This window comes from Anomalospiza imberbis, chromosome 6 (assembly GCF_031753505.1).
Source record: "Anomalospiza imberbis isolate Cuckoo-Finch-1a 21T00152 chromosome 6, ASM3175350v1, whole genome shotgun sequence".
Lineage (NCBI taxonomy): Eukaryota > Metazoa > Chordata > Aves > Passeriformes > Viduidae > Anomalospiza > Anomalospiza imberbis.
In genome coordinates this window covers 3,679,074-3,702,092 of record NC_089686.1, presented here as the reverse complement: position 1 = coordinate 3,702,092, position 23,019 = coordinate 3,679,074, and the positions used below count along the sequence as shown (strand labels likewise).

General features: G+C 47.7%; 1 protein-coding gene and 1 long non-coding RNA gene across 9 annotated transcripts in view; both read right to left on the bottom strand.

The window, feature by feature from the left end:
- Positions 1-23,019, bottom strand: part of LOC137476579 (uncharacterized) — a 110,561-nt gene that overhangs the window by 2,388 nt on the left and 85,154 nt on the right. The window lies entirely within an intron of this gene.
- FBXO34 (F-box protein 34) overlaps positions 1,669-23,019 on the bottom strand; it is a 39,553-nt gene continuing 18,202 nt past the window's right edge. For 2 of the 8 annotated variants that reach the window (XM_068194889.1, XM_068194892.1), the window contains 3 exons: positions 15,418-15,520; positions 12,835-13,034; positions 1,669-4,476 (listed from right to left, as the gene is read on the bottom strand). In XM_068194889.1, coding sequence (XP_068050990.1) covers positions 2,337-4,476; positions 12,835-12,911 — 2,217 coding nt within the window. In that variant the 5' untranslated portion in view covers positions 12,912-13,034; positions 15,418-15,520 and the 3' untranslated portion in view covers positions 1,669-2,336. Of the gene's footprint in view, positions 4,477-9,740; positions 9,890-12,834; positions 15,362-15,417; positions 15,521-23,019 lie in introns of those variants that run through there. The other 6 variants (XM_068194891.1, XM_068194893.1, XM_068194887.1 and 3 more) reach the window with 5 other exon arrangements.

The window sequence follows — 23,019 nt, the reverse complement described above, 5'->3', positions numbered from 1 at the left end:
GAATATTTTCCTCTGCCACTGCAGCCTCGCAGGGACTTTCCTCGCTGCTGTCAGCCTCAAGTTTTCCAGTCTTGGGTGGGGGGGCAGGAAAGCAGCTTCTTTCCCTTTTCTCCTAATCAGAATTAAGCTGAAGGCTTTTGATGCCAATGGCTTTGGCAAAACAAAAGCCTGGAGATTGTTTTGCTGCTGGTCTGGGCACAGCCAAGGGAGCAGATGGAAGTTTGGGTGAAGCCCGAGCCCCGTTAGGGGATGAAGTCAGGGGTTAAGGAGGGATCCCACTTTTCCTCTCCCTCTTCCCAGCTGGTTACAAGGCAGCCACACCCTTCTTGTAGATTCCTAATTTCATTCCTCCTGGTTGTCATCATGTCTGCAGTGCAGGGAGGCTGAGCAGTTCCGGGAGGGGTGGATGACACCCGGTGGGTGGCAGGAGCAGGTGAAGGCAAAATATAAAACCAGCACATCCTTTAAACTTCCCTGAAAAGCCTGAGCTCACCAAACCCACATTTCAGGCTGTCAGGACTTGATTTTCCTTCTCCCACTGTTAAAGGAAAGAACAAAAGCCTTCAAACCCTTTTGTCCTCCTCATGCTCTGAAACCAGGTGCGTCACTCCCTGCGAGCCCAGGGCAGGTGGAGGTGGGTGGCTCAGCCTGGCCCCCACAGCCAGCAGTTTTCCACACCTTGCTGATCCAGCACCAAAGGACAGAACAGGATGAGCCAGGTGCAGAGCCACCCCATCCCTGCCCTTTCCAGCAGCTCCTTGGGGTTTGCAGGGCAGAGGAAGGCCCAAGGTGAGCACCATGGGAAGGTGGCACCAGCTCTTCTTGCACCAGGTCAGAGATTTGGAATGAGAGCCAGGAGTCCATGCGTGCCCTGAGAAGGGGCAGAGGAACAGCAACAGCACCAAGTGTGGGGAGAGAAGGGACACGGCCAGGGCACAGGCACGGCTGCCACGCTCCGCTGGGCTCCCTGGAACACGGCTGCTGCTCCCCGGGCTGAGCTGGAGTCACTGCTGCACTGGCCAGGGTCCATTCCCAGGCTTCCAAACCATCCACCATGCGAGGGCTGGAACAGGAGGCTGAGGTCTGGCTCACAGCACTGCAGGACAGGAAAGGATCCAGGGAAATTCTGCCATGGGTGCCATGCTCCGCTCCCGCTCCGAGCGTGAGGAATCGCCGTTGATCCGACACAAACCTCTGCAGCTCCCCCGGAAAGCACCGACCCGCGGCACTGGGAGAGGCCAGGGGCTGCAGCAGAACAGCCAAAGCACTGCAAGGAGGCTTCTCGCAAGGAAAAATTCCATACAGAGCAGATAGGAAAGCTTCCAGCACACGACAGAGCCAAGGCAACTCCACACTCATCCTGCTGAACCCACACTCTGTCCTCGAGCATCCAGGGAACAGGGCAGGTGCCCACACAAGAGTCAAGGAGCAGGAGGACCAGGAAGTGCCTGGTTTTTGCAAGCTTTACACACCTAGCACCAGAATTCCTGATGAAAGGAGCCTCTGCTGCACGCAGGGCTGGCAGGATGGAAAGGAAAAGCTGGAATCTGTGAATGTTACAGCAGGAGTTCTCCAAGTACTAGAGATTTGGGGGTTTTTGTTCCTTTGTTAGTAGGAGGACAGGTTTCCTAGAGAAAGCACATTGCATGTCTGAACTACAGCACAGCACCAAGTTTCTGCCACGTGTTTTACAGCATTTTTATTTTGGGGCAAAAGTCTTACATGAGAAAGTCTGGTAAGGCAGATCTAGAATGCACATTTTATTGATGTAAAAAAAAAAAAACCCAACCAGACAACATGGGTAAGGTAGACAAGAACTTTTTTTATATTCTGACTATACAATAATATTCCTCTCTTTCTTTTTTAATCCACTGCCACGCTACTATAATGGATCTGTTCTGTAGTCTAAGTTTCAGGTTGTCCAGTTAAGTTGTCTGCAGCTTCTTTAAACAAGTTGACATTTACCTATTTAGAGTTTCTTCTCAGAAACATTCATATATTATACAGGATATACAGATTTTGAAACAAGACACTTAAAAACACACACACCTATAGCCGCAACACTGGGATAGCTGCATTGTAGGGGTTACCTTGTTCAGCCAGCTGTAGACTCTGTATGTACAATTAGTTTTTATAGTGTTATTTACAGAGATGGACTAAAAGCTCTCTTTTAATCTAAAAGGTAAAGGCTCTTGTGTTCGAGTATGTGCAGTTTCATAGCCCTGTGGAAAAAAAAAAAAATCACGACAATTATATACACTGTAAACAGCACAAGGCATGAGAATCTCCTCCTCCTCCTCCTCTCCCAAACAATCTTGCAGGAAAGTGTTTGTGCACTAATATTCCTCTTCCACCTCTGCTCCCGCTCCTCGGGTTTTCTTATGGATCGCGCGGTTAAAGCTGTGGCAGGCAGGGACCCAGTGATTGTCATGGAGACCCAACTTACAGCCCGGGATGCCCTTCTGGGAGCGGTGACAGCACATCCAGTAGCCAGGCCCGTAGGGCAGAGCCTGGCAGTAGGGCTTGGGGTGCCACCGGCACAGGGACACGTCCCCCTTCACGTATTTCTTCTTGCACTGCTTGCAAGGGTCTTCCCGGTAGCGAGGGTCGCGCACCCAGCGCGAGTCCGCCGGCCTGATGTTGTAGTACTCGATGATGAATTTGAAGTAGTAGCAAGTGCATTTTAGGGCAACCAGGCTCCTGGTGGGAAGCAACCCAAAGATCTTGACGATGATGTGGTGAGGCAAGAAGGCCATGTACTGCTGAGGCTCCAAAAGCTGCTGGATTTTAAACCTGGTCTCCAGAAAGTCATGTGAAACCTGCCGCTTTAGGCAGGAAGCATCAAGTACTTGCAAAGCCCCTTCTGTGGGAGGGACAGAAGGGGCTGATGGCTCTGTAGGGACACTGCTTCTGACACACGATCTACCAGATGCCAAAGCATCCTCATCCTCGTTTTGGGCTACCTCCCCTGGCTTCTCCTGGATACCCTCCCGTTGTGGCTGTTGCTCATGAGCAGCAGGCTGCTCACCCTGGAGGAAAAACAGCCTCCCTGGGAGTGAATCCTCACCAGAACTGGAGAGCTTCTCCTTCCTGCACCCTTCCTCCGTCTTGGTGACTGATATACTGATGCACAAGGGCTCCTTCCTAGCAGGATGCTTTGGGAAAATTACAGGCTCTTTCGATGTACAATCAACAGTCGCGTTCTTGCTCTGCAAGGGATCCGGTGGCAGCCTGGCAGCAGCAGGACACGGGGACAGCAGAGCCCTGGGAGGCTCAATCCGTGTTTCAGCGTCATTCCTGCCAGCTGTCATCGCCAACACCGCGTGGCCAAGTCCCGAATTCACATTCCCCACGCGGGTATCCAGCCCTGAAGGAAACGGCTGCTGGGCAGAGGCACCGCCATCCCACAGCTCGGTGTCACCCAGAGGGCCACAGCGACCTCCGTACCCCGCCTCCGTCACCCCTGCCTCCCCCAGGCCGTCCCCCTGAGCCGGGACCCCCTTCCCCACCCCTCCCTGGGGCTGGGTGCCGCTGGCCAGGAGCACCCTGCCGACGTTCCTGCGGAAGCTGTTGTTGCGGGAGAGGCTCCCGGCCTCCCGCTCGCTCTGCCGCCTCAGGCACTCGGACTCCAGCTTGGCCACCATGTCCAGCACGCGCACGGGCTCGCCCTGCGGCTCGCCGGGGCCCCGCTCCGCGTGCGCCTCGCACGCCCCGGCCGAGGAGAAGGGGTCGGAGCCGGGCGGGGCGGCCTTGGGCTGGGCGCTCAGCCTGGCGGCAGAGGCGGCCGTGCAGGTCTTGGCACAGTCCACCAGCAGGGCGCTGGCCCGCTGCTCCAGGAAGGCCACCATCTCGATGACCGACAGCGAGCGGCCCGGGAACGCGCCCTCCCCGCCGTCGCTCCCGAAGTGCACCGAGCAGTGCTCGATGCCGCAGGCGAAAGGCTCCGGCTGGGAGCACCTGGCGTTGGCCTCCCTCATCCTTTCCAGTTGGATTTTGGCTTTTTTAAGATCCACCGATTTTTTCCTGCGTTTGGCCGTTCTCCCGTCGATGTCCCACGTGCTCTTGATTTTCATGGAGCCCGTGCGGGTGCTGCTGCTGCACTGCTGGGCTGCGAAGAAGGCGATTTTCTCCTTGGTGTTGCCAGGTTTCACCACAGCCCAGACATCCAGCGGCCCTTCCCCTTCTTCCCCCTGGTGGATCGTGGCAGACAGGGCGTTCTTCTTTTCCCTTGCACTTGGACCATCCGCCGGGCCTTTCCCGTTCATATTGCACATAGTATTTGGATAAATAATCCCCAGAAGCTTTTGAGATGGAGTCACGAGGGAGGGTTTTGGGAAAACGCTCAGTTTGGTGCAGTTGGTGTATTTTTCTCCTTGTGCTGGTCCCTGGTGGCCTCGCAGGGAATCCTGGCTTATTTCTGGGGATCGCTCTTTCTTCTGTAACTTGAGATATGGCTTTAAGTGCATACCAGAAACCCTGGAAAATCAGAGAGGGAAGAAGTTATAGTTACACAATATGCCTGTCTGGAAATAGAGAAGGTGGCCCAGAGCAGGCACCAGCCCACACCTCAAGAGGAACCACATCAGAAAGGAAAAGAGCCACCAAGGCTGCAATATCCACCCTTGAAGAACTTCCTGCAGTAGGAGAGAACTTCCCATTAGAGAAATCTGTTTCCAGGCAGTTGCAAGGAGAAATCCTACAGTTTAAGTTGTATCAGTTGTGAAAACAAAGCTAGTGGTTCATTCTTGAGCTAGAGCCATCCTTCTGCCTGTGCATTCCTTAATCCAGTTGCAAGGCACACAAGGGTCACAGGCTTTATCTGGACATCAGCTACCACACACACTCTTTACAGTAGATAAAATGTGGTTAAAGCTCAAAAGGGAAATTAGCGAGAGTAATTATATTAATCAGAGATCCCAGGGCATATTCTAATCTCCTACTATCACCCAAAATCACACAATGGTTTGGGCTGGAAGGGTCCTTAAAGCCCATTTTGTTCCACTTCCTTTCATGGGCAGGACACTTCCACTATCTCAGGTTGCTCCAAGTCCCATCCAACTCATCCTTGGACACTTCCAGAGATGAAGGATCCACCACTTCCCTGGGCAACAAACTTTTCTTTTAGCATATTGATAATGGCAAATTTGGTGACTTTCCCATAAGGGCCCTTATGTTATACATCAATGCCCCCCACAAAGCGACAGCAGCATGACATCCAGCTGAGGACACCACTCTCAAGGATGGGATTTTACACTCAGGAATTCCAGAGCTGTGAAGGAACCCTTGGATGCTGCTGACACTGCAGCAGCAGCCCCAGACTCCTCTGTTCTGTCACACCTCCAGAGTCACCTTCCATTCAAAGCTCAGGAATGCCAGAGCCCAGGGCACTGCACACAGGATGCAACCACCAGGAGACTCCAGGCTTTTCTCCCAGGAGTATCACACAAGCACATTACAGAACTAACTACAGGTTATGTTTCCATGGTAATCTTTGAGTTGTTGCACTCAAAGGCCTCCACTTCAGGGAGGTTCTGTGCTCGAGAGCTGAAGAGCAGCAGGTTCAATGCCACGTTCATCATGAGCTCATACAGACACATTCAGGCACTGAACATGTTCCCCTTGAGAGCCAACACCAAGAGAGTTGTTTAAGTGTGGCAATTTCCTAAGTTTCCAGCCTAAAACCAGCTTTTAACTAAAAACCTCAATTTGTTGGTCTATAAAGTCCAACAAATTTATAAGTGATGCTGCCCAAGCAGAGGAAGCCTCCAGGACTAGAAGTAGCTGTGCTGCTTTCTCTGGTTCCTCCTTTGGCTCTAGTGACAAGAAGGGAGGGCAGGCACAGAGATTTTGGGGAGTTACATCAAGAGGAAAGGCTTAGTTCACCTTTCTACACCTCCTTGGTCCAAGCAGGGCTTTGAAGGCCAGGAAGCAGCTGCTGGAAAGGTGGATGTCATGTTCCTTCCTTCTCTCTGGATTTTTTAGGGAGACCATCACCTGGCTCTTGCAACCAGATAATGCCAAAACCACCTGCATCTCACCTAGAGACTGTGGGGTAAGAGATCCCAGTGCTGCAGACACACCCACCTAGCCCCTGGGTTAATTCTCTCCCTGTGCCTCCTGTGTGCCAATTCCAGCTCGCTGGAATTGGGTCACCTCCCAGTTTAGTCTCCTCTGCAAAATGCAACTGAGCTCCTTTGTTTGCCTCCTCAGTCGGATGCTAAAAACTAAAATAATCTCATAAAAATAGAACTCTGGGGCGTTGAAATAGATGCATGGAGAGAAGAAGGGGAAATCGGGGCTGTTGGAGTTTGCTTTGGCCTCATTTTTCACAGGGGCTGCCTCACTCTGGTTGTACTTCACAGTGAAGCAGGGTCAGGCCACTGAGGTGGCCTGGCCAGAGCCCAGCCCAGAAGAGCAGCAGGTGAAGCACTGCAGCAAACTGCAGCAGAGAACAGTGCCTGCAGCCTTCCCCTCCCTTCCCTTCCAGAAGGACATTTCCCAGACTAGGGAGAAAAAGGCTCCAGTGGCTGCTCACCACTGTACCCTGGGGAGAAGAGGTGAATACAATTAAAACACGACTTTGCATGCTGAAATCTCCTGAGCCAGGAGCAGAAGATCAAATTTCATTCATGAGTTTTGTGCCAAGGTGTTTGAAAGATGAGCTGAGCTTGTTTTTAAAAGGCTTTCTTCAAGCAGTTTTCAGGAATCCAGCAGGACAATCAGCTCAACACCCTTCATTAAGAGAAACTGCAAATGGAGGTGAGACCAGGTATTCCATGAATAAAACCAGAACCAAACTGGTTACCCCAACAGGCTCAGGGGACATGTTCAGCCAGCAGAGTTGGTTCAGCTGCTCCCAGCTATTTCTGGTCTATGGAGAAAGACAAAGGGTAAAGTTCTGCCTCACCTACTACAGATTTCTTGTTTAAGGTTATATTTCCTATGTTTCAGTTAGTCCCTGGCTAAGCCAACAATACCATTTAAGGTTGAAAAGTTATAATTTACATAACAAAATTATGCCTTAGTCAGAAGTTTTACTGCCAGAATAATTGCCTCATTTGAATTCAGCATTCAGTTCATTGCACATGTTTTAATGGATCTGGATTTAAAGAAAACCTTCATCTAATAACTTCAGACAGCTATAAAGAGCTCTGCAAACTCCACAAGACCAGCTGCCACCTGCCTCAGAGTTTTCCAGCAGCAGGGAAGAGAACTTTCATTTTAAAAGCCATCTTAGCAATGGGCCTTACCTGAAAGTGTCACTTGGCAAAAACGAGCCCCCACCTCACACGCCCTTTGCTGTGGACATCGAGAATGAACTTTTAGGCAATCACAGCTTCTTCCCTGCACATCAGCAGCACATTTCATCTCTAGCTCACACAATCAGAACAAGGCTTCCCAGCAGAAATTGCTTTGAAGATGAACCAGAGCCCAGTCCCCACCCACAGACTCCCCTGTTTCTCAGTGCTGGCAAGCAGAGAGCTGTGGCAGCTGCAGGTAAGCTTTTAAATATTTAAAACCACCAAAAATAGTTGTTAAAAGGTGAAGTCACATATTCCCTATGACACTTCATTCCAGAATAATTCTGTTTGCTTTCCTCCACCCTTTAAGTTATCAAGCTCTCTAATTTTATCTTTAGAGACAACGACTCTTCAGAAGTCCACGGGAGCAAACATAAAAGGTTTTCAATCCCAAATGTGCGGTTTTAAATTGCTGATAAGAGAGAATTCTGCCAGGAGTGATCAGCACTGAAACAACGAGCAGTGCTGCCTTTATACTGTTATTCCATCCTCAAGCTGATGAAATAAAGGGGCCAGTTTTTCTATTTCTAATCAGCCATGTCTGAAAAACAGGATACTTGCACTGCTGGAATGAGACTGCTGTTTTTGTAAGTCGTAACTACAGCTTGTTTCCACTGCAGTTTTATCAAGCTGGTTACTACACATTGTTGATACAGAAATATATTCCTTTATATGAGCTCAGATACACACACCCCTCCTCTCCCCACTCAAGGGAAGACCCCAAACCCACTGGTGGACCCCCCCCATCCCTGAAAGTGTCCAAATCCAGGCTGGATGGGGCTTGGAGCAACCTGGTCTAGTGGGAGGTGTCCCTGCCCATGGCAATGGGTTGGAATGAGATGGTCTTTAAGGTTTTTTCCAACCCAAACCATTCCATGATTCTACTTGCCAAGCTGGCCAGAATTTTCCAGCATCCTTTTGTGTTTATGTATGTTCTAAATCACAGCAGCCTAAAACAATAATATATTTGTTTTAGTGGAAACTCCAGAGTTGGAGGCAAAACTGTTAGAAAAGATTCCGTTTTCACAACTCCTCTGTAAGGTCCACAGAGAGCCTTAATTCCCCTTGCAGCTCCCAGCTCAGGGACTCTGATGATGCCCTGTGAAGCCAAAAGATTTCTTCTGGCCAGCAAGAACAACAAGGACAAAAAAAGCCTGATCTTCACAAACAGCATATTCACACTGCAGGTTTTCTGGGCAAAGCACCGGAAGGTTTTAAAAGGGGGAGAATTTCCATCAAAACCCCCAAGTTTCCTATGGATTTCTCCTTGTAAACACTAACTCCAGTTGACAAAAGCTGCTCACATTGCTGACTGCACACCCAGTGCCAACTACATCTCTGAAAATCCCCTCAGGATGTACTAACACAAGGCAGAAGCCAAAAAAAAAAAAAAAAAAAAAAAGGAAGAAAAAAAAGTCAACAACAATAAGAACCCTACACCTCTGGCAAAGCATTCCTCTTCCCTGGCATCCCAGCTCTCTGTCCATAGAGTTTTCCTCCTCCATAAAGGACACTGACAATTAGCAAGGACTGAGCACTGAGTGGGAGTTAACCACAGTCAACCACTTGTTATTTCTGGAAGGGCTTGGTGGGTCCTTTGGGCTCCATCTCCAGTACCATTTCCATCCCCTTTGCACTACCAGGGCAAAGCAAAGCAGACAGAGAGCTGCTTCAAAGGCATTCCATGGATTCTGCTGGGGAAAGTCCCGGGATGGAAGGCACTCTGCACTCATGGAGCTTGTTCTGGAGCATGGCAAGGGTCCAAGCTCACAGAAAGGAGGGCTGGGAAGCTCCAGAGCAAGGGTGGATTTGACTCTGGCAGCTGTGGAAGCATCTGATTTCCTGAAAACCCCCTCCCCCTGAAGCAGCAACTGCTCCTAACTCACCTCCCAACACCTCCAAAATGCCTCTTGCAGCAAAGGGACAGCCAGCAGGGATTAGAAAGGGATTTGAAGGCAAACAGAAGGCATGTGGCTGCTGAAGGAGAGCTCTGCTCCAGTGGCCAGCCTGGGGCAAGTGGAAGAAAGCCAAAACTGTGGGGCAGAGCTGGCACAGCAGAGCTGAGGAGCTAAATGCACTGTGTAAGAACCAAACTCCTAAGGCTGGGTCCCTCCCCAGCTTGTTCACCTGCATCAGGTGCTCAGACAACCTGATTTTGGGGGAGACAACACCCAAATACAGCTGCACCCAGCCCAGCCAGAAAATCCATCCCACAAAGCCCAGCATCTGCAGCACAGAGGTTTTGGGTGACACAATGCACCCCCAAGCCCAACACAGACCACTCCACCTTGAGGGCTCCCACCCATCAATGTTGTGAACATGCTTTACACTAAACACACACCCACCCTTCAGTAAAGCACAGTTGCCTTGGCTACCTCCTAAATTTTGTACAGGAAGAAGTGCCACAGCTTTGCCAGGCTTTTGTATAAAAGCACTCACCATGAAGGGAGAGATGCAGCAGCAATTCTGTGCTGAGCCTCAGGAAGCTCAAAGCCCTGCTTCCCAACCACACCAGACATGACACAGAGATGACAAAGCAGAAGGGAACAGAATAAACTGAAAGATTTGGAATTCAAGGTTATCAGCTGCTCCAGAAATGTGTAGCTCGGAGATGATGGGATGGCACACGTGGCTGTGGTGGGACAGGATGAGGGGAAACCACAGAGGGACAGCAAGACAAAGCCTGTTGGTTTTATAGGGCTTCTGCTGAAAGCTGCCCAGAGCAGCACAGGTAAGTGACAAGCGTCCTTCTGGAAGTGTTTTACATTTATTAATTTGTTTCCTGATTTATAAAGTGCAAGAGGACCTTTCTTCATATCACAGTGCAACAAACTCCTTGTGCTAACGAACCAACAACAGAGCGATGCTATTTATAGCCTTCATTTTTGTGCATGTGTAATGAGAACATGAAAGGTTGCAGAAATTAACCTTGGACCACACGATCAGTAACAGACTCAGCATTCAAAATAAAAACAAGCAAAAGTAGAGCTGAAGGTAAGTTATCAGGTTGCCCTTTTGAAACTCAAGACTGAAAGAAACTGGTTCATGAATTCAGCTGTGCTGGGGAGGATTTCACTGCACACAGCATTCTCCAGGAGTCAGAAGGTGTTTTCATTATTAAGAACACATCCCAAACAAAAGATTCAAAGCAACTCCAACTGGATGTGTTCCTTCTTTGTGAAAGATACCAGAAGCAGACACAAGCTTCAGGCCACATCACTTGGAAACTTCTATCTTAGAGACCAAAAAGTCCAGGAATAAACATGAGAACTGGAGCAGTGTTAAGTCACTGCAGAGATATTTAACAACACAGAAATAGTGAAAGGTTTGGTTTTTTTTTAGTTTGTGAGAGAAAAGAGAAACAGGGTTGCAAGCAAGGGCAGGGCAGAGATCAAGAGTACAACACAAAATACCAAATTTGACTTTGCACCATTTTTAAAGAGGGGAGGTAAGGGTGATGATGAGGGCAAAAGCCCAGGCGTTAATCTGAACAAGAGCATTGGCAAGAGGAGGATTAGAGAGGTTCATAAAAATTGTGAGGATTGGCTCATCCCAGTTTTAGAATCCAAACCAGATAGGCTCATGCACTGCAGGCCAAGAAACAGGATTTATAAACCTCTTGAAAGGCAACAATAGGAGATAATAAACATGTGGCACATTGGAGGGGGCACTGCAGGGGAGAAAGAGAAGGAGAATGATCACAGCCTCTCCAGGGCTCGTATTCTGACTCCAATATAAAGGTGCTTTGCAAGCAAAGAGGATTAATTGGACAGAGAAAAAGGGGGAAGAGGGAATAGTTCAATATGCCAGACTAACCTCAAGGTTCTCAAATAAAAGCCATCTTTTTAGACCAATCTACTATATCTTCCTCACATGGACTTCAGAGAGCACAAAGAGATTTACTGGTTAAGACAGATTGGCAGAGGAATGGGAAAACAGACAAAGGAGCTGGCTTAGCAGCAGACAGCCCCAGGTGATGCTGAATAAGAAAATACCAGCCTGGAAACCAAAGACATGCCTCAGGAATCAGCCCTGGGAACATCTGACATTGTTAGGAACGACCTCAGCACTAATTCTGCACCCAAAGAAACAGAGGCAGTTCCAAAACAGCAGAGGCACAAAGCCCCAAGTAACAGAAACTGAGGAGGGTTTTGAAACACAGGCAGTGATGCATCAGCAAGAGGAACACCAACAAATTTTGGGAGTAACTGAGGTGAACTGGCCGCCACAGAGACATCCTTGAACTAGGGAAGTGCAGACGAGGCTGTGAGAAGCCCTCCAGCCAGAGCAGCTCCAGAGCACAGCACACACTTTTAGCCAGGACTGAGAATATTCTGTGAGGGGCATCACACAGAGAACAGCAGCAAATGCTACTCAAGAAGCTACTAGAGAACACTTGGGTCACTTAGCAAAACCACTGGTGAGGGTTACAACCAGAATGCAGAAGAGGTAAACCACCGAAAATAAGAAACGGTCCTTGGGCAGAAGGAAAATAAAGGAACAGAAACTCAAATGAGTCCTTAAACTGTCATGAATGTTCAGCCTGGGAATGAAAAGAAGGTTCCTAATTGCACAGCAAGATCTGTCATCTTCAGTAATGGCTTGATCTACAAGAGGAGAGAAGAAAAGATGCAAGAAAAGATGTAAATGTTTTTAGGCTGGACTAAGTTCACAAAAGGGATTATGAGATGCTGCTTGGGAAAGCAAGGAGCTGGGTGACCTAGGAAGTCTTTTCCAGCACTAAATTACCATGAGACTAACATAGCAAGTATATGCTGTCTACACAACCACAAAGAACAAAGGTTAAAAGTTTGCTTTAAACCCACACAGCCTTTGGAAACCAAAAAGCTGGCGCTCTTCCTCCAGACTGAGGAAGTTTAAGAGCCTTGGTTTCAGAAAAAGAATTTAAAAAAAAATACACATTTATTTTGAAGTAGATTGAACTCCAACAAACTGGCATGTCCTTGCATTTGCACGAGGACAAGTTGTTCTGCATGGTGTTCCTATAAGGAGACGCAGCGAGAGGCGTTCACTTAATTGTCACATAAGCACAAATGTTTGAAATCAATTGTGCATTTCTCCTTAATAAGAGACACAGGAGAGTGAGCAATGCAAAATCGGAGCTTAAACTAATCTAATTACTTAGTCCACAGTAAGACAAACCACAACAATGACTGCCAGCATTTCCACTTGCTTTAAGCTGCCTGCATGTTTTAAAGCCTACCCTGATGAGCCTTTCGCCAATTAAATTTTACTTCAAAGTCATGTTTCCCAAACTAATTTACAGCTGTTTGTAGAAAACCCAAGGATTTCTGCAAGTACACTACCAGCTGCAGTGAACCTGTAGTTGTCATTATCAAACAAAAACGCCAAAGAACATTTCTGCCCTTAAGCCATTACAACGTTTCCCTTAAACACCACCCCGAAGTCAGAATTTCAAGCAAACGTTTGAGTGACAGCACAAGACAACAGGAGAAGGCTCAAATCAGTGCTGAACCCCCAGCTGCAGGCAGAGCAGCCAGTGTGTTCGTACCGTTTGACTTGATGGAAGGTGGAGGATGTGGAATTCAGCGGTTCCCTGTGGAGGCCAGCTCTGCAGGAACTCTTCATGGTAACGACCTCTCCAGCTAAGGCACGTTGTCGTCACAGCCAGTCCATCCCGGGCTACACCCCAGGCTCCCCCATCAGCTCTGCCTGCCCCACACTCAGCTTCGTGTCTCTGCCACCTAAAAACTGAACAACAGAGAGCTACATGAGAAGATCACAAGCCCAGATGATCAGGACATGGACTTTCCCATGAAAGAGAATAGATATAAATATAAATATATACAAACACAAACATGCTACTCATGCATAGATATAAAAGATACATATTCAGATATAAAAGAACATCATCATGCCAGTGTTGCAGCTGGAGTTCCTGAACACCACCAAACACAAATGAACACGCCCCACCACAGCCTGTCTGCACACACGGAGTTTTTTCACCTTATATCCGACTGCAGAGCTACCTTGGCACCTCCCACGGAACACGCTGTCTTCCCAGCTCCATGTAAACAGGACGCACAAGATCTCCCTGCTTGTTAGCACCACATCAGGCTTTGGAGGGAAGTAGCTGCTAGCAGTGAGATTTGAGGCTGCCAGGAGTTACGTTAGCGCTCTAATCAAAATAACGTGGTGGATTTTATAAAAGGACAGAAAACATGTCACCACGCAGCCTCCAAGTCTTGTGAAAACTGCCCTGTCTTTGCATCACATGCAGATAAGACAGATTACACCGAAACAAAGCTGTTCTGCAGTATCTCTTGTTCTCCCTGGGCTGCTGCCTTCTCCACCTTGTCCTTGGAGCAGACACTCTTACCGGCGCTTTAACGCACTTTGATGGAGAAAGAACAACAACCTTCAAGCTGGAACATTAAAGGGAAGAGTGACACAGCAAAAGAGCCCTGGAAAACCTCAAATACTCCAGCCTGAGCTGCCAGCAGATTGTTTTAGAGACCGTTTGCTTCCTCTCTAGAGGACTGTGCACAATGATGCCGTAATAAAGGAATGCCATTTGAGGATGCTAACTATGGAGCTGTGTCCCTAGGGGAGCTGTGATTTAGTGCAGCAGGTTGTTCTCTCCTTTTCAGCAGCTCTGCCCAGCGTTCCTACTGCTGTCCTACCCCTGCTTTTGCAGAGATTGAGCCTCTCACATCACCCCTTTCCCAATGCCTCCCACGAAGAAGAGCCCTCACTATGCCCAGCCCAGCTCTGCTTCACCGGTGTGGTTCACAATCGGTGCTCCCACTAAACACTCCTGGCCTGGAAAACCTGCTCTTGATAGCCACACTTGCCAGGAAAATGATGAAGGATGAACCTTCCAGGCAGGAAAAACAGAAGCTGGTTTAGATCCACTGGACTTGATGTCTGCTACAGCAATTCCACAGCTCGTCTAATGATGGCAAATAAGAGGTTAAGCATTTGCCTACATTTGAGTAGCAGGAGCCTAAAATAATATATAAAATATTATATAAGCACATTCCAATCTTCATGAAGAAATCTCTGCTGAGCTCTACACAAGGCTAAGAAACGTGTGGGGTGGAGGGGACGGAGGCAGGGCAGTGGCAGAGCAGGAGGAGGAGAGCCTGCCCTCTGCTCCAGGGATTCAGGAAGACCAGGAATTAGGTTGCCACGACCAGCAACAGCAGAAGTTGAAACTTTGTAGTTAAACACCATTTTTATCAGACTACCCAGAGTCTCTAACAAGGACCTACCTCTGAGTGAAACCTAGGCACAAAACCAGGTGTTTCTGATGTTCTCATGCTGTAAAGATATATATTCACAAACAGTAATTCACAGAGAAGAAAAAGCAAATGCCCAGTGCTTTAGGAAAATCAAACACAAAATTGTTATTTTCCCACGAACCATCACTAAGAGGCACTGAAATTCTGACTTTTCTCCAAGCTTTTGTCTGGCTCTCCTTCTGGCTTTACTAACACTAGCATTTCAATCTCAGCAGGAACTGTATCACAGAAGCATGATTATATCCACACCCAAATAAACACAACCACACCATTTCAAGAATGCCACTCACTTTTCCAATAGCTTACACCCTCTCCATGGATCCCTGGTTAAGAACACCACGTGTTTTGTCCTAGTCCCACTCCTCTGGAGATCAGTTGAGAAGAAAAAAAGCCAGACAAAGAGCTGAAACCCAAAGATATCTTGTTTGCAGTAAAGAGCTCGAGAAGCAAAACCATCAAGAAAAGTGGTCCAGGTCAGGAGCAGCCAGAACCCTGATCCAAGCATAGGCATTGTATGGTGGGATTTCTTGAGTTTAGGAAGGGACCAGTAACTACTAGAGGGAAGCAAAAGCTGACAAAATAGACACAGCCAAGTTCAGATGGGCACTGCAGCACAGACCCAACCACAGCTCCATACAAAGCATGCTTTTCCCCCTCCTCTGTAGCTGCTGGGCTATAGAAAAGAGCTGAAATAGACTATTAATGCCAGCAAGCTCCTGACAAATTCCTACTGTGTGAAGAGTAAAAAAGCTGTACTTATGAATTAAAAAAAAAAGGAAAAGATAGAAAAAAACCAAAAACCCAGAATTTAAGCTAGCAGATATACTTACTGCCTTTTAACTACCACTGTTTCTGTACCAAGGCTGATCCTTAGCAGAAGGAGCTGCAGCCGATTTGTTAAGTTTTGCACAGAGTCAGGTACAGCCCAAAAAACTGAAATACAGATGCACAGAGAAACAAAACAGAAGAGGAAGTTAAAACCCTAATCGTGTTCTTCTCCCTCTCTGAAACCACCCCCAAACATATGCCTTTCTGCACAAGATGTGGGAAGGACTCTGGTTTTGGCAGCAGAAAGCATCACATCCTCTCAGCCACGGCTGAGAGGAGCTCAGAGAACAGTCCCACAAAATTCCCTGTCTTATCACCAGGTTTGAGCACTGCTGCAGCCTAGAAAAACAAATGTATCAACTCAACCAGGCTGCAGTCAAGGTCTTCCCATCTGTGTAGCAATTCACCACAGCTTTTGATATTTTTTGCAAGTGCAAGTGTGTTTTAGCTGTAGCAACAGTAACTGATCAACAAAGCAGTTCAAAGGGTGGGCACATCCTCTCAGAAATTTACTTTCTTGAAAGGAGGCCATGGCCTCGGTACTGGATCTGAGAGCAATCGCTGTGCTGGTAAAAACATGTGTAAAAACACATTTGACCACCCCACCTCCATGCAGGGTAAGCTTTGGGATGTCCCATAGGGATGTCACACTGGATCAGCTGGGCAAAGAGCATCAGCACACTCAGGATGCAGAAGGAAGCTGCAGCAAGTGTTTCAGAGCAGATCTCAGAGGAGTTAATAACTAAAACAGTCATTAGGGTGGAAAAAGTCAGTGCCGAGGCTTTATAATAAGATAAGTGTGTTTGCTTTCTTGCAAAGAACCGGGCTCCATGTCCACTCTCCCACCACGGAGCTCAATCTTAGGTTGTTACATGATCCTTGTCTCCAAAAGAGTAATTCACCAGACAAGAAATTCTGCCATCCCCCATCCAAGTCATCCCTCTCCCCCTCCCCAAACACCCTTCAGGACATCCATAACAGCACCAGACTCTCCTAGGCAAGAGGCTTTGGCACAGTCTTTCCTCATGCCAACACTCCCACTGGGAAGGATCCACAGCAGCTCCCAGGCTAGGTCTGAAATGAGGTGATTGACACACCAGGTCCTCAGCCTCTCAGACACCTACAGGAACACAACCATCTCTTTTTAACCATTCTTCAGGCAATATCTACATATTTAATCACCCCAAGAACTGCTTTTTAACCCCAAAGGAGCCATCACAGGCATCATTTGCCTTGTGAAACCTTGCGTGCTCAGCTTCCCCTCTGATGGTCCATCAGATCTGGTATTATCTGATCTAAAGGCAATGAAACCGCCACAGGGGCACAAGGTGGATTTAATGTGGGGGAGCTTCCTGTGTCTACTCTCACACCAAAACCAGCTGATGGCACTTCTGCCAAGCACCAGGAACCAGAGCTGGCACAGCAGCAGGACCTGGTTGCCCTTGCCCTCCGATCATTTCCCCACCAAATTCACTCCAGCCCTTCCTTCCCAAAGCTCCTCCAAGCTCCCATCCTTGGATCCCACTGGACAGAGCAGCAATTTAAATGAAAACTGAAGACTCCCAGGTAAGCAGAATCAGCAGAGGCCACAAAGACAATGAGGGGCCTGGAGCACCTCTCTTAAGAGGAAAGACTCCAGGAGCTGGGCCTGTTCAGTCTTTCACACCTTCCCCTTTATCAGCACTGCCTCCTTGTCTGATTTCTCACCTGAAGCCTCCCAAGGAGCTGGACCAGGACAGAATTAACCCAGAGAGGTCAGCTCCCTGAACCCACTTACCCCTGACCTGGCAGGAACTCACAAAGCCCAGCAGGGCAAGGTTCTCAGAAACTCAGACTGGACTCAGCCATCGCCAATCCACACCTGGAATCATGCTGGAAAATCTGTCTGCTGCAAAGTGGCTTTTAGGTCCTTTCAGCGGAAAGGAAAGCTTCTGAATGCACAGTGGGCAAAGTGCAGAGTGTTTCAGAAGCAGGGAAATGAGCATGCAGGGCTCCAAGGCAACATTTGACTCCTCACTGCTGTCAAACAGCACTACTTGCTGTACTGATAAGCATGTGAAATGCTTATTCCAATGAAGCACTACAGGGAGAACCTGTTTTCCTTCCAAGATCACGTCAAGAAAGAATGAAAGGCTCCACATTTGTGGCTCACGTGTTTTCTCTCTAGGTGGGGTAAGAGTTGGAAGGACTAAGTTGCCCCCTCAAAAGGAAAATCTCAGAAGGGAAAAAGAAAATAAAGACAAGCTCTGCTGCACCCTCTTAGCCCTGTATGAGTATTGGGAAAAATAATATTACAAGTTTTTCCCTTGTTCAATTATTCCTGAAAGGTTTCAGCTGCCTTGCACAATTTGGGTAAGGACATCACTTGCTGCCCAGCTGGGAAGAAGTTAAGAACTGGCTCATTAGATTTGTTCTGCTTGATCCAAGAGGAAAACAAAACCAGTAAATCCCTCACTGGGCAGTGCTGCTGCAGCTCTGGTGACAAACACACGAGGCTCACACATCACTCTGCTTTCTAGAAAGCTGCCTTGGCACCCCTTGTCACTGTTGCGTGCCCCGAATGACAAACTGGGGGTGGCAAAGCCCCTGGGAATGGGGCTGTGGCTGCTGCACCCTCAGCTCATGGGGCACGGGAAAAAATCCTCCCTGAACACACCACACTCGCGGCCACATGGCCCACGAGCCACAGCTGAATTATTTAGCCGATAAAACTCCCTCTGTTTTGCCATGCAGATTGTGAATTAATGAAAGCTCAGCTGAAAGGCTACTTTCTTGGGGCGAGAGGAAGGAGAAAGCTTCCAGAAGCCTTCCTATTATAGAAGCAATAGAGCTGGTTCCAAATATAGTAGAGCAGCACTCCCAGAGCTCTGGAGACGTCGTGCCCTGGTTTTGTGAGGCTGAGGTCTCGCTGGATTGCTCCTGCACATGCAAAGATGGGTAGAAAAGACTGCAAGATGCAGAACTGACGTGAAAAGGGAGATTCAGGACAAACACCAGAGGCACAAACCCAGACTGCCTCTATGAAAGATCAACCTGAACACACACCAGAAGAGAGCCAACCTGTCCCACTTTAGAGACAGCCAGTCAAAGCCAGCAAGAAGAATCCCATCTTTTTCAAGAACACAACATAAACCTGACAAAAAATATCCTGATTATTATTATTATTATTATTATTACAACCCCAACGTGGCAGATTAGGATTGCCAACGATCATTTCCTCACCCTGTTTTGCCTGTGGTAGCAGGGACCCTGGAGAGGTGCACTTGACTCACTTTGGCACGCAGAGGGTGGATTTGTTTTTGCTGTGACAGCTCATAGAGTGACCATCACATGCCCTGCCCGACAGAAATTCCTCACCAGTTCACCAGGAACAGTTTGTTAGTGACCCATTTTAATTCCTAAAGTTTCCTTCTCCTGTTTCAGGGCAGATCTTGTAACAAAACAGAAATAAACTCAGTTGCAAAACTCTGAACTCTGATTACAAGTGTATCTTTGTGTATCTCTGCATCTGTGTACTCCAGTATAGGACTGGCCTTTTGATTGGGAAATAGTAACAAAGTAAATTGTCACCAGGACAGCAAAAAAAAAAAAAAAATCTCATACAGGACACTACATAAGGGAAGAAGGCCCCCTGCAGCATGGCACAAAATGCACAAGAATAATTGCTCCTGCACATCTCTCCATGGGGTTTGAAATGGCATCTAAAACAGCAGAAAAAACCTACAGCTGACTTCTAAATATCCAGCAAATAAATAAATACAGTTTCTTCTTTAGAACTCTGCTAACAAGGAAAACCCCACAGCAGGTGACTCAATGCTGAGCACTAATTTCATCAGCTTTAAAACTCAATTCACTGAACAAAATATGGCTTTACCAGGTTTCTATGGCTCTAACTGGTTTGGACCAGCCCTAGAGTTGCCAGTTCTCCTTTCTGAGACCATATTCCCTGATCACAGGTCCAGACCTACACAATTTAGCAAAATAAGGGGTAATTCATTTTTATTTACTTCTGTGGAATCTTACCCTTTAACAAAAAGGTTATTTTGTGCATTTCTCTGTCCTATACCACTGTGGATACCTTTTCGGCAGAAATGGGACACAAAAGACACCCCAAAAACACTCTCCTAAAAACCCCAAGCAAACCAAACCCACACAGGCACACAAAAGACTCAAAGCAGAACGATGCAGTTTCATCCACATGGATCCATTCTGCCAGTCCACTGCAGGGCTGAGAGGTTACAATACCCATTAGGCATCTCTAAAGTGTCCAGATTTTTCCTAAGGGTCTCCAAATCCAAATTCAGCAAACCTTACTCAGCAGCACAAATACTAGATTAAATATAATAGTGCCAAAAAAGAGCTTTAGAAGTAACTGTGCCATTACTTGCAAATATTTGGATAGGCTGGATAAGGCCTTAAGCAACCTGGTCTAGTGGGAGAAGTTCCTGCACATGGCAGGAGGTTGGGATGAGATTATCATTAAGGACCCTTCCAACCCCTTAACATTCTATGATTCCATGATTTCTGCCATTCAAAATGCCCAAATTTTTCCTAGCACATTCCTGAATCCACTCTGTTCTCACCTAAGAGCATTTTTTGCTGTTTTTAGTATCAATGTCTCATGAATTGTCACAAAACCTTAAATCTTTTCAAACTTTTGTCTAAAGTAGGCCACTGCTGGCGCCCCAATGTCACATTTTCACAGAGAATTATCTTCCACCTTGCAAGGACAATGCAAAAATGGTGAGCTCAAAAATCTCAACTTTATAGGTCAGCAGTTTACAAAAAAGTCTGCTCTGCACTTAGGGAAAGAGCTATCCAAGTATACCAAACTTCAGGGCAGATTTCATGCAGAAAGAAGTTCAAACTATTTTTCACAGTGCATTTTGGAACAAAATGCCTCATTACATCTGCAAACTTCCACCAGAACAGATTCCTTAGGAACATCTAAAAACAACCCACCCACCCACAAACAGGACACACCATCACCCACACCCTCTGAATAAGTTTGGGATTCACTGGGCTTTCCAGCTGTGCCTTATAAAACAAAGCATAAAAGCTCCTAAAGAACAGGTTACAATCTAAGACCAAAAAAAAAAAAAAAAACCACCAAAAACAATCACTAATTAATGTCAGGTTCTAACAGAGCTTCTAGTGGAAGAGGTCAGGGCTACCCCAGGCCCTTTCCAGCCTGCTCCTCATGTCCCACCACAGGATGTGGCTCAGTCCATCACTGAACCAACTGGTACCACTGAGGAAACATTTAAGAACGGGTGAAAAACACCTGACAGAGAGACAATGAGGAAAAACCCCACCAAGGCCAGGGAAGGGTAAGGGGTGCTCCATGGCAGAGCAGGTCATGCCCCACAGTGAAACTGGAGAGAGATGATGTTGGTTTCATGCTTGTTTCTTGCTATTATTTTACTATTCTAGCCATCAATAAATGTTCTTTTTTTGTTTTGTCCACAACAGTAATCAGTAATCTCATGAACTTTATCTTGACCTTTAAGCTCTCTTGGCAGCCCTTCTGTGACATCTCCAATTGCAGTCCCTGGCAGGCAACAACCTCCTCTGGCCAACCTGTCAGATGGGCAGGTGGATGTGTCTGTTCCCTGCAGCAGGGAGCCACCCACTACAATCACTCACAGCTTATTATTAATGTCAAGTCTTCAGGAGGGATGGGAATATTCCTCCTTGGATGGAGAGTGGCCACTTCCCAGTCTCCCTCTTTTATTCACTTCTGACTCCTTGTGAGAGGTGGTGCGGACCCCACTGGCATCCGTGATGGAGGGGGGAATTCAGACTTCTGAGTCTCTGGGCTCTCTGAAAACATCCAGTTTCACAGAACCCTTGAGAGGCTCAGGTTGGAAGGGACCTCAAAGCCCATCCAGTTTCAACCCCTGGTCAAGGGCAGGACAGCTTCCTCTATCCCAGGCTGCTCCCAGCCCCATCCAACCTGGCCTTGGACACTTCCCAGGATGGGGCAGCCACAGGTGCTCTGGGCACCCTGCGGGGGAGAATCACATCCCTTGACCTGCTGCCCACTCCTGTTTTGAAGCAGCCCTGGACTCAGTTGTCCCTCTGGACTGTGAGCACCCATGGCTGGCTCACAGCCCTCTTTTCATCCACCACAACTCCCAAGTCCTCCTCTGCAGGGCTGTCCTCAATGACTCCTCCTCCCAGTCTGTACTCACACCTGGGACTGCCCTGACCCAGGAGCGGCACCTGGCACCTGGACTGTTGAACTTGATGAGGTTTCTCATTCCCATGAAGGCCACACGACCTTCTTACGTTCTCATACAACTCCTGGACCTGGTGGCACAGCTCCTCAATGAGGACACACCTTCTGGAGAGGTGACTCAGCCCCAGTTTCCAGGACAGGGAGCAGCCACTCTTCACAACCAGAGGCCTCCAGAGCTCTACTGCCACCAGGCCTCTTTGGGAGGGACCCTCTGACATCCTTGGGGCTGCCAGGAATGAGCAGCTCTCCTACAGCTCCGGGCCTGCAGCGTGAAGTCATGCAAGGAAAGGGAAAGAAACAGGACACCAGGGTGTGACAGCCAGCAACACAAAGTGGGAACCCTCACAGTGACAGGAGGAACAGCACAGCAAGGCAGAGGAGACTCACAACAGCGCTTGGCACGATGCTACGACCCAAGCAGACCCCTGGACATCCATCAGCCAGAACCAGGCACCTGCAGAGCTCATCCAACACAGACAGAGCAGCAGGAGAAGAACAGAGAAGGAACAAGGCGTGGGTGAGCAGAGCTGGGCTCACACAAAAGCAGGTGAATGAACCCAAAGCAGCATCAGGGTATTTCCCGCCCTAAACTGCTTTGCAGCTTGTAAAAAAGCACAGAACCCGTTTAACGGGACCAGAAAGGACCTTGAACAGCCAAAGCACAGACGTGTGACACCTTACAGCCAAAGGGCTCAAGATGAAGACAGAAGGCAGCCAAGAGGACACACTACAAATCCTTCCCAGACAAAGCATCACCTGGGTTTATAGAAATTCTCAAGAGAACGTTGTACACAAAACATCTGCTGAAGCAACTCAGCTTCACATAAACTCAGGGGTTTTGACTGGTAAACTGCAGTAGGGACCAACATTAAATACCGTATATTATTGCATGATTATTTCAAAGGACTGTTTAAAAATCTAAGCTAATCTGGAAACCTACCAATTCCACAGATCTTTAATCTTTTTTCAGCTCTATTTTTAAAGATTTTTTCCCATTAATAACTCAAGAATTATTGAAGTAAAAAACAGTTTGATATTTTCAGAGCTTTGTAGTCAATACACCTAGCAACTGACAAAATTAAGCTTTCAGAAATCCTAAGCATAGCACGAATTCCACTGTAATTTGCTCTTAAGGAAAAAAAGAAAGGCCCCAAAATAGCATTGCAATTTCAGTAAAGGACAACTTCTGCACGCTTATGAACTGTGACAACTTCTGCTTTCTGCTCCTGCCTTTTCCTTTTCACATTTCCTCTTCAAAATTCAGTGGCACAGACCTAAGAGGACACCAGAAATAATTCTGGTGCAATCCTTTCCATGTTAATAACCACTTAGGAAGTATGAACTTTTCTAAAGTCCACTGGAA